Source organism: Equus asinus, chromosome 21 (assembly GCF_041296235.1).
Source record: "Equus asinus isolate D_3611 breed Donkey chromosome 21, EquAss-T2T_v2, whole genome shotgun sequence".
NCBI classification, from domain to species: Eukaryota; Metazoa; Chordata; class Mammalia; order Perissodactyla; family Equidae; genus Equus; species Equus asinus.
In genome coordinates, this window is record NC_091810.1 from 73,917,774 (window position 1) to 73,929,775 (window position 12,002).

The following is a 12,002-nucleotide window of genomic DNA, read 5'->3' on the forward strand; positions in this document are numbered from 1 at the left end:
AAGATTTCTGATATATCAAGTTAAGGACAGCTGTATCCATTCCCAGTTTTCTAAGAATGTTTAAAAATTAAGAATAGGCCTTGAACTATGAAAAGCTTTTTTCACGTTTGTTGAAACATATCTTTTCCAAATTAAAGTGGTTAATTTTCTAATAGTGGATCATCTTCATATTTTTGAGCTAAGCCCTACTTGGTTGTGATATATTATTATTATTATAATATATTCCTGGACTTGAATTGCCAGTATTTTACTGGGATTTTTGCATCTATGATCCTATGTAAGATTAGACAGTAGTTTTCCTTTTCGTGCTATCTTTCTCTGAGTTTGGTATTAGGATAATGCTAGTATATAAAAAGAATTGGGAAGCCTTTCATTTTTTCAATTTTCTTTATGCTTGTCACAGTATATATATTATGCATATTTTCTACACATGATATATAATTTGGTAGATAAGCTGAAAGCGGAAGGACAAGAGATCCGCCATATCCTGACCAAGGGATGGGATGGTAAAGTATTTGATGCTCCGAGTTCATCCACTTTTAGAGGGGGAAAGAAATGCATTTGAGTGACATCAAAACCCAGATTCGAACTTGGCTGTGAGGAGAGTTTAGAGGAAAATTCCTCTTGTGAAAAGCCTGCGAAGATCAGTCCCTGAGGACAATTGCTTTGTTCAGGGTGCATTCAGGGAACTGGGGGAGCTCATCTCAGTGAGAGGCCTTTCTAGTGTTGGAGGAAGAGGGGCAGATACATCTCACTGTGTGGACACTCGTCCTGTGGTTTGAAGGTGCTGCCCGGAGTTGGGGTTGAGCTGCAAGTGAAGGTGTACTCTAAGGGACTTATGAGACCCCCTCAGGCCTTCTAGTCCTTCTGGCAAAACAGTTTTTGGTATGACAGCAAGGACCTGTATTCAGGAAAAATTTCCAAGAAAAAGTGGCTTGAGGAGAGATTTTTAGAGTATCCGTCAAAATCCAAAATGATTCAGGGAACAATAGGTCCTTTCCATGTGAAGGCCTAGTGGCCCTTGAAAAGTTCTTGGTTCCTGGAAAGCATTTTGGTTGAGATGAAAATTGCTATAATGGTCATTTCTCCAAGACATCCTAAGCCTGTCCCCTGACGGCCATTAGTGCACTGACTATGGCAGAAACCCTGGTGTTATTACAGCAAAACAACTGAACCATATAAAGGGCATTGGTAAACAGTATTAAGCCGTGAAGTACAAAGAGAAGGAAGGAAGGAAAGGTTCAAAAAAAGGATAAGAAAAAAATGATAGTATCTACGATGACTAGACCGTATGTTAGGCACTGGGGCTACGAAGATGAAAAATGATACACTACCTACTTTCAGGAAACTTAGAGTCTAGAGGCTTGAGACCAATAGACAAATAATTTTATAATATGGTAAATGTCATGCAGAGGGATGCCTTATTTTTTTCCCTATTCTACGCTAAGAGAACCTGATAGCTATTGGGGGAATGGGGAGAGGCAAAGGGGTCACCCATTTGTAAATCTTGTGAGAACTTGCTACTTATGCAAGCTCTAGTACTGAAAAAAAAAGTACAAAGACTCATTTTGTCTTAATTTGCAAAAAGCCAATCTTTGCAGAATTCTGAGAAGTGGGTGGTTTCATTTGCATAATGGGTTCAGAGCCTTCTGGGCAGAAAGGAATTGATGCTATCACATTTAACTTGTCTTCTGAGATATTCAGATTTAAGGATACAAATGGGTAAAACAGAGTGATCTTGACCAAGGCCCAGTGGGAGATACGGGACCGTTATGCTAGCCCACACTGAGTTTGGAGAGTGGAAGGCAGCATGATGATTATGGGTCTCTGAGCTAAAAATGATCTTGTATCAACTTTCCTGAGTTGATCTGAATCTTGGAAACCAATTGTGTGAGAAATGAAAATGGTACTTGGTCACAGAAAGCTGTAATATTGGGGACTGATTGAGGAGCTGGCCAAGTGAGGTGGCACTGGTATGGTTAGGAACCAAGTAAGGAGGTGGCTGAGCGAGGAGGTAATCAGTGCAGCTGGGATTTTGGTTACATAAAGAGGGCCTGAGCAGATAAGTAAGTTTATTGAGGACAATAGAAGCCAGAATTCTCACTAATGGAGAAAAGAGTTACAAATATGAAAAGGAGAAGGATAGAACGAATTCTGTTGTGTTGGACTATAATTGGAGGTATCAGTGGCATATCTATATTTATATCTATATCTGGTCTATGTCCGTGTCAAAATTCATATCTGTGTATTTGTACACATTTAACTAAATAGAAAGTTGTAAAATTGATGTAGATGCTAGTGTATCAGGTGTGTCTACATACACACACTTCCTAACTCTATCCTCTAAGAGGACCTAGAAGTGATGTTTATCTAGCAGCAATGAGTACACCAAAACCAAGATCTTGATTTCCAAATACCATTCTCTATTAAAAGGAATCAGGACTCTTTGGAGGAATGGCTGACTGTAGGGCTGATGCAGTACGATAGGAACTTGGAACACCTTTGGGAGCCAAAAAGTAAGAAAATTTTCAAAGAATGGTGCAGATATGTCTAAGGGGCACAGAAACAAACTCGAAGGGGCTCCTAATAGCCCAACTGTTACATTTTGAGCATTGAATAAAATTACCATTGAATAAAATAGAAATCCATGAGCACATACTGAATAACTACATGAATGATTGAATAAGTAGCAAGAAAAGAAAGCTTCCTTGCAGTATAACGCCAATTAATAAATGCAGGTGGAATGATGGAATTAGGTCATCATTTGGCAACCATCACAGTACTAATGATTTAGGCAAGAGTCATCAATGGCTATTAAAACAGTAGTTGAAAGTTTAATGAGGAAGTGGATATTTATGTAGAATAATTATTAATTACAAAGGAAAAATAACTTTATGGTGGAGAAACCTAGCAGACATTACTTTGATTACCTTCATTAGTGATCAAAGTTAACACTGCTAGTAACAGGACAAGTTGACAGTGTATGTTCCCTGACAGAACACAGCATTGTGTCTGTGATATCTCTGACAAAAATGTATAACTTTAATCATAAGAAAACACTAGTCAAACCTAAACTGAGAGACATTTTACAAAATAACTGGCCTCTGCTCAAAAAATGTTAAGGTCATGAAAGACAAGGAAACATTAGGAACTGTTCCTGACAGAAGGAGACAAAGAGACATGACAACTAAATTCTGTGCATGTGTGGTGGCTGTGGTGGTGCCTTGCTCATATGTCCCTTCAGGAGGACCTGCTATGAGGAGTGTAGGTGATTGACAGCGTCTACCTGCTGCCCCATAGATATACTACAGTGTTCACCAGGCCATGCTCCCAATGCCTGAGCATGGCAGGGCTACCACAACTGGACCCTTTTTGCCCAACAACATGGGATTCCTTTAATAGGAAACTTAGTCTCAGAGACCACACATTGGCCTGGCCAAAATTTTCTCAAAACTGTGCTGTAGTCTGAAGCTCTTCCTTCTTAATACTTCCTTCTCTCTCACCTTTCACAGGTGTCATGGTCTGAGAGCTCTCCCTGCTTACTCTTCCCCCTTTATCTTTCATGGGTGTTTTCCGGAGTAAATCTCTTACATGTCTAATCATAGTGTCTGCTGAGGAACCAAACAATCACACCGTGATCTTGGATTTGCTCCTTTTCCTATAAAGGATAGTATTGGGGCAACTGCTGATATTTTAATGGGGTCCTTATATTAGATACTAGTATTAGATTAATGTTAATTTCCTGATTTTTGAGACCTGTAATAGTTTTTTTTTAAGATAATAAACCACGAGGAAAAAGAAAATAGAAGAGGACACACAGTTAAGAAATTTCAATGGACTTTAGAAAATAGGAAGACAGAGATATGGCAACCGATTTTGCAGAGCAAGGAAAAATGATATTTGAGGGAAATCAGACAGTGATTGCCACCAGAAATGCTTCAATTTCCCTGAAATAATCCTTGAGAAGCTCAGCCCTTGGAAGATGTGTTAAAGCTTGGATCTGAAAATCAAAGGATTGGTTGAAAGCCCATATTCAGCATAGTTGGGTTTCCAGTACCTTCTCCATCCTATGCTACCCTGACTCCCTACTTCTCTGTACCAATTCCCCCTCCCTTCCACCAAAACTGTAGATTTATTTTCCTTAAGTGGTTTTTGGAGTCAAAGACACCAAGTTGAAGATAAGGCGGTGGGGGAGGAGTGGGAAGAGGTGTGAGGTGGGGAGGCGAGGAAGCTCCATGGGGCATTAACAAGTAAAGAGTACCCTCCTTTTTTGGGCAGAGATTGGGCGTCCCTGTAATGTACAGAGGCAAAGGGAAAGGGCTCCAGCCACCTGGGCGTCATGTCTTCAGTGCCACCAGCTTCCAGTCCGCTGGTTCTATCATCAAGCGCCGGGATATGAGAAAGAGAAAAAGTGAAAAATAAGTAAAAACGTACTTTCTGTAAAGCAGTTTCCCTAGCTTCCTCTCCCAAGGGGCCCCTGAGAGCCAGCAGCCAGGAGTAAAGCCAGACCTCTCCAGTAGGCAGTGCATAGAGAGGCAGTAGTGCATGATGAGTAAGAGTAGAGATTTGAAAGCCAGCCTGCTTGGGTTCAGATATCTGCCAATATATAAGCAGGGTAACCTTGTTACTCAGTGGAGATGGTGATGGTTATAGTACCTACCTCATAGAAATAATTATGAGTATTAAATGAATTAACACACATCAAACGCTTAGAACTGTGTTCAGTACATGCTGTGTGCTTTGTAATTGTCAACTATTATTATTATTCTCTGGAAAGTCTGAGTAGTCTAGAGGAAAAATATTCTTACTGGGGACTCTACCAAAATAAAGACTGCCTCATCATCTCATCAGCTTATAGGGAAGCCCAAGGGCCAACAAACCCTGCAATATACACAGAACTACTAATCATCTTTGTAGGGCCTACCTTTTTAATAAGATGATCAGACTCCAGCTTGAAAGGGAAAGGTCAAAACAAGCTAAGAGAAAATATAGATACAAACATAGAAGGAACAGAGAGAAATGTGAACAAACCAAAAAGATTATCTGAGAGAGAAAAGATGTTGCATCCATAAAACAAGGTTGAAACTTTGAGCTAACGTCTGTTGCCAGTCTACCACTTTTTTTTCTCCCCAAAGCCCCAGTACGTAGTTGCATATCCTAGTTGTAAGTTCTTCCAGTTCTTCTATGTGGGATGCCACCACAGCATGGCTTGATGAGTGATGTATAGGTCTGCACCCAGGATCAGAACTGGAGAACCCGAGGCTGCTGAAGTGGAGCCTGTGAACTTAACCACTGTGCCGCCAGGCCAGCCCAAGGTTAAAAGTTTTAAGAGAAAAACCAGAGAAGAAGGAAGAATCTTTTAGAACTTAAATATGATAACTTAAATAAAAATTCAATAGAAGATTGGAGGATGAAGTCAAAGACATTTTTCAGGCATTGAAACAAAAAGAAAAAGATTAGAAAACATTTGATTAATGGTAGTTCCAGAAAGAGAGAATAGATAAAGCAGAAAAATGTTATCCAAGAAATATGGCAAAATTTCCTTGAAGGATACAAATCAAGAATCCAAGGAGTTAACTGAGGATCAAGTCAAGTGAAAGAAAGTAGACCCATTACACGGAACATTATTGTGAAATTCTGAAAACTAGGAATACAGAGATGATTCTAAATACTTCCATAGGGGGGAAAAAAGTCACATACAGTGGAGCAAAATTCAAAACTGCATCAGACTTGTCCATAGCAAGTCCGTCTTTTAAAGGACAGTGGCATAATGCCTTCAATTCAGAAACAAAATTATTTGCTACCTTGTATTCTATACCTAGCCAAACTATTAACCAAAGGTAAGAGTGGGATAAAGACATTTTCAAGGATGTAAGGAAACAGAAGTTGGCTTTTTATGCATAAAGCCATAAAGTCTTAGGAAATGACTAAAGAATTTATTTCAGTGAAATGGGAGCATAGACCCAAAAGGAGGAATAGATGGAATCCAGGGAATGGGCAATCCAGTAGTAAAGTATGGCAAAGGAACCATTCTGAAGACAAGGACTCTGCACCAGACCTAAAGAGCAACCAGCTGGGGTTGAAGCAGGAAGAGGAAGCGTTGTAGGAGGGAGTTTATAATAAAAAGAATACACCCTTAAAGTTAAACAGATCAGATGGATCACTTGGAAAAATATAGAAATAGGCACATCAAACAAAAAGCAGGGGCCAGCCCCATGGCTGAATGGTTAAGTTCGAGCGCTCTGCTTTAGCAGCCGGGGGTTTCGCCAGTTCAGATCCTGGGCACGAACATGGCATCGCTCATCAGGTGATGCTGAGGCGGCATCCCACATGCCACAACTAGAAGGACCCACAACTAAAAATATACAACTGTGTACCGGGGGTGCTTTGGGGAGAAAAAGGAAAAATAAAATCTTTAAAAAAAAAGCAAACCAAAGGTGATGATTATGAAAAAATAACATACACATTCTTGGTTCAGCAGGGAACAGTAATCCAATTATGATAATGGCAACACTATTGGCTTTATACAAAATTGTGATGTAACCTTATTGAGAGGATGGGAGAGCGGAAGTAGTGATGGTATGAGAGAGCTATAGCCTTCTAGACCGTAAAAGGGAGTCAGTGGATGATGTCTGAAACTAATTAATCAATACATAGCACTATAAGGAGATTGTATAGAAATGTCAAGATAAATACCAGAAAAAATAGCTGCAAGTGAAGAAGACACTTATCTCTAGAAAGCGGGACTACGTATGAATGGGGCAGAGAAATGCTGTTTTTTATTACAACTCTGATTTTTAAATGGAGTACACATGTTGCTTAGACAAAAATTAATTTTGAAAGATAGAGAAAACAAAGAAAGAAAGAAAATAATGACAGGCATTCGTTCTTTTAACACTTGAATGCGGCGGCCATATGGCCTCCTTGCCTTATCTGTCCTGTATAAATGACTTGAACTTGGAGGAGCATAGGCTTGTCCTTCTGGGGGATGGGTGCTAAAACAATACTGCGTGGAGGTGAGTGACGAATTGGGTAGGGAGTCCTTGCTGCGGGAGCCGCAAAGATGTAGATGCATATACCTTGTAAAATAGATTATTTGGTTTCATTTTTCCTCCTTGGATTTGAGACTTTATCTTCTTCTCCCTCTCTCCTTTGAAATAATCTACTGGCCATTATTGAAGTGTTTTTTCCAGGCTGGGCTTAGTTGTGTTGTGGGGAATTAATGTAAGTTTGAGCCTGAGAATTAAGGGGGCAGCACTTCTTTCTCTAAAACCAATCTGTGGTTGAGAATGGTAACTGGAAAGAAGTCTTTAAGAGAAAGGAGAAAAGATTTATGTTATTAAAAACTCACTGTCTTACCTATATGGAAATTTTCCTTTGATTGCCAACCTTGGAAAATAGGACTTTTATTTTATAAATGAAGTCAGTAGTAGAAACAGAGAAATGAAACTTCTGGCTAGGTTTTCCTATAGGGCTTTACATGCAAGGCTAGTCTAGTGTCACAAAAAACAAACAAAGCCTTCAAGGCTGAATTAATGGGAAATCACTAAACGATCCTCCCTTTTGAGATTCAAAATGTACATTGGTGTGTTAAAGATCCAGCATTTCCCAAGTTTTTGCCAGCAGAATTTTGTTTTTGTTTTTGTTTTTTTTACTATGTCTATTAACTGTAAGTGATCGTGGGACTAAAGTTTGGGGAACAGCGCTAAGGAGCTCCACCCAGGCCTGGTGGTGGAGGAAGGGGTCCCTGCTAGGAGTTCACAGTACTGCCAGAGTGTTTTAGGGCCTGTTGGAGGATGGGTTACACCTAATGTTTGTCTATGTTTCTTGGCCGGATTCTAACACCAAAGCCCCTGAGGCAAAAGGAAGTCTCAGGGAACGTCACTTTTCTCTTTCTCAGGTTAGGGAGGTCATTGGATCACCCTAGGCCACCTTTTAGAGTTCAGGACCGTTAAAGCTGCTTTTAAATTCTGTCATGGGTCTGCAGATGCTTGATTATTATTCCTAGTTTCTAGTGCTCTTGCTTTTCCTTCTGTTTGATGTTGTTTACAGACTTTTTGATACCTGTTGCTTTCTTTTGCTTAATAAAGCAATGCATAGTAGAAAATATTAAGACGGATAGGACAAAGAAGAAAATAAAAGTCACTTGTAATCTTGCCACTCAGAAATAGATTCACAACTAACAACTTTTTGTCTGTGTTCTGTGTGTACTGCGTATAGAGATGTGATTCTGTGTATTTGTCTGATGCAAATGTACGTCTTTGTTTTAATTCACATTATCTCATGAAAATTTCCCTATACCATTAAAAATTATTTGTATACATCATTTAAAATGATTCCACAGTAGCATATCATTGGACAGCACCATAGTTCATTTAGCCATTTGCCCATTGCTGCATATTTAGTGTGTTTAATTTATATCTATATAATAAAACACAATTTCATTTGGTTTGTCTCTTACTGAGCCACATGAAAAGTGACACAATAGATTTTCACCAAACTTGGAGAGTATGTTTGGGATAGCCAGATTCAAAGTGTAGGCTATGAAGAAAAGAGTGTATTTAATGTTGTGGGAATTGGTGGAAAAACTGTAGGGGAGGAAAAATAATTTTCCCTCTACCCTTCTGAGTTCTTGGCTAAGACTCCCTATCATAAAAGACAGATTAGCAAGAGGAAAACAAACAGAAATTTATTAGCATGTACGCCTCATTTATAAGTGGGAGATATGCAGGAAAACTGAGTAACTCCCCAGTATGGCCCAAGCCATCACCTTAAATACTATCATTAGCCAAAGACAAAAGAAAGATGTTGGGGCAAGGACAAGGCCAGTTATGGGAGGTTACCAGGGAAAGCATGATAAACAAGGGTAAGATTTGTTATGCAGATTTAATTCAGTGCCTTCTCCATTGATAAGAGTTTCTGGAGTTTTGGAGTCATCCTTCTTTTCCTGGTACAGAGAGGGAGACATCTTTACAAGTGATTTCCTTTGTAAAATATAAATGTCCCTTACAAAAGGATAGCTTATACTCTGTTTTCAGAGCTTCTCTCACATCTGCTGTTTCTTAAAATATCAGCCCTAGATAATCCTTATGCCAAAGAGGCATATTTTGGGGTGGCATATTCTGCTACCCTTCACACCTCAGATTGATGAACGGGCATCCTTGAGAACAACTGAAATAAAAAGAGAGCTCCATGACTGGGGTGGGGTAGGGGAGACTTTCAAATATATTATGAGACTATAGATAGAAATCCAACATAATGGCTTTCATTTTTGTGTCTCCAATCAAATGGCATGAGGACATCAAAACCTAATCACAGCTACTGATTTGCAATCAAATTGCTTTTACTCTGGGCAACTCTATGAGGAATACCAAGGGTATTTCTGTCCAATAGACTATTTACAATGCTGGAAAACTAGAATATCTGCTGTCAGGCACTTGGAAAGGAAGTAGATGAGAGACAAGTAGAATTATCTGTCCAGCCATGGACTGATTGATCCAACTATCAATCCATTCTTCCTTCTATCTCTCTAACCACCTATGACACAGAGAGTAGCTGCCTTGGTATCTCTGTGTTCTTCAGCCTCATGAGGTCATCTTTCCTCTGACTATTTAAAAGAATGACTGGAGCTCCTATAACATGTATAGCAAAAAAGATTATGTTCCCTGATATCTATGAGATTCTTATAATTTCCAGCTGAATTACAAATCACTTGTATCTCTCCTCCCTTTCCTCCACCCTGCCTTCACCCCAAGCTGGAACACAGCCTTTTCTTTTTTCCACAAGGTTCTCCTCACATAACGTAGCTGTGTGAGTAGAAGTTACTTAAGATTTGGCATTAAGGCTGGGCTGCTTCTTCATGGCCAGTTTCTCATCTTGGCCCTGCTCATCTTCTTGCTAGATCTTGCCTTCCTTTCACTTTCTTCTCAATCTATCTATCATCTCCTTTAATTCTTCCTTCCTTAGTCTATCCTGTCAATAGTTCACATTTTCTCCCATTTTTTAGCAAAGCAATTAACTTTTCTGTCTGGCCATGTCTGTGGGCTTCTCAATTTTTAAAATTTTTTTGAGGAAGATTAGCCCTGAGCTAACATCTGCTGCCAATTCTCCTCTTTTTGCTTAGGAAGACTGGCCCTGAGCCAACATCCATGCCTATCTTCCTCTACGTTTTATACATGGGACGCATGCCACAGCATGGCTTGACAAGCGGTGCGTAGTTCTGCACCTGGGATCCAAACTGCTAAACCCTGGGCTGCTGAAGTGGAATGTGTGAACTTAACCACTGTGCCACTGGGCCCGCTCTGGGCTTCTTTTTTTATACACAGAGATGTCATCAAGATACTCTCTTAAACCTTGTTGGTTCTCCTCCAAAGAGGAATTCTGCACTCGATATTTGACATAATAAAAACCCTTCACCTATCCGTCTATATCTGTCTGTCTATATTTTCATCCAGCCGTCCCTATATTTATCTAATGTAGCCATCCCTCCGCCAGCATCTACCATTCATCCATCCACCCAACTCTCAATCTCTCTGCTTTTCTGTGTCCTAACTGATTCCCGCCATGGCCCTCCAGAGGCCCAGAACGCTCTTTATGGGCAGTTTCTTTCTCTCAGGTTTTTTTTTTTTAAGTTTTTCTTTCTTTCTTTATTTTGGTGAGGAAGATTGGCCCTAAGCTAACATCTGGTGCCAATATTCCTTTTTTTGCTTGAGGAGGATTGTCCCTGAGCTAACATCTGTGCCAAGCTTCCTCTATTTTGTATGTGGGATGCTGCCACAGCACGGCTTGATGAATGGTGTGTAGGTCCATGCCTAGGATCCTAACCCATGAATCCCGGGCTGCTGAAGTGGAGTGTGGGAACTTAACTACTACGTGACTGGGCCGGCCCCTCTCTCAGTTTTTTTAAAGAAAAACTTATGCTTTGCAGAAATAACTATCAGCTGTCTTGAAATGATAAAGGGGAAATAGATAAGAGGCACATTGCTGGGAATGAACAGTTATAATCTTTGCTTTGGGCAAAGAAAGGACAGATCAGACCCAAGTTAGAATTAAGTGAACAAAGGCAAGTGAGATTTGGGCCATTCACTGAAGGCACTTGGCAAGACGTGACATGTTTGCACATGTCAAAAGTTAGGGTGTTGATGGAAATACACCCACACGCAAACACACTCATACTTACACAGAAACACCTAACACTTTATCTTGAGTTTAGCTTGAGTGCAGCCATACTCCTATAATTAGCCTGTGAACTATGACAAGATTATTTCTGAAAGTTGAATCACTCAGCATGTGACAGAGGTCCTGGAATCGGGTAGATCACTGACAATGCTAGCAGAGTAAAAAGGTATACATATATATATTTAGCATTTAGTGTTTATGTTTTATCTCAATTGCTTTAGATTTGCTATTTGTCCTTACTTTTGTTCTTAATTGTGTTAAGTAGTAGAAAGTAACCTTGTAGCATTAAGACTGTACGTCAAATTTGAAATAAATTCCATTCTTCATAATGCTCCCCCTCTACTCTGACAATGCTAACTACTGCGTTTTTTTCTTAGGCAGGGAAAGTTTTTCCCGTTGGATACAGAGTTGCAGCCTGCTTGACTGAAAAACTTCCCAGGGTGAGCATTTTCCATATGCATTTGTGTGAACATGCAATAGACGACTCTCAACATTCCTCATGAAACTTGTATAAATTGAACGTGGTCAATCGGATTCTTTACTGTATTTTGACGTCTTCTATTGAGTTTGTCCAAGGAAGTGAAAATTCCAGGCTTAGAATTTACAACTCTCCAAAACTACTGGAGATTCCATTTATTTCAATAGGAAATTGTCATTTATGGTATGCTTTCTAATTTGGATACTTCCTGATTGTTTTCTAAACATAACTTTTAAAATATGTTGTTTATTTCCATTAAAAAAACATAAATTTTGGGAAGTTTCATGATTTGGGGCTGTAGCTCACCATGTACTTACTGCATGCATGCAATGAAGGGTGTTCATTG

General features: G+C 39.6%; 1 protein-coding gene and 1 non-coding gene across 2 annotated transcripts in view; both read left to right on the forward strand.

Annotated features, from left to right (window-relative positions):
- Positions 1-12,002, forward strand: part of EFHB (EF-hand domain family member B) — a 47,506-nt gene that overhangs the window by 5,100 nt on the left and 30,404 nt on the right. The window contains exon 2 of the mRNA XM_014842152.3: positions 11,556-11,618. Within this exon, the coding sequence (XP_014697638.2) occupies positions 11,556-11,618 (63 nt within the window). The remainder of the gene's footprint in view (positions 1-11,555; positions 11,619-12,002) is intronic.
- On the forward strand, positions 4,262-4,399 carry LOC123279749 (small nucleolar RNA SNORA57). Its single transcript, XR_006518011.1, has one exon. It is a non-coding gene; the product is annotated as a small nucleolar RNA SNORA57 (small nucleolar RNA).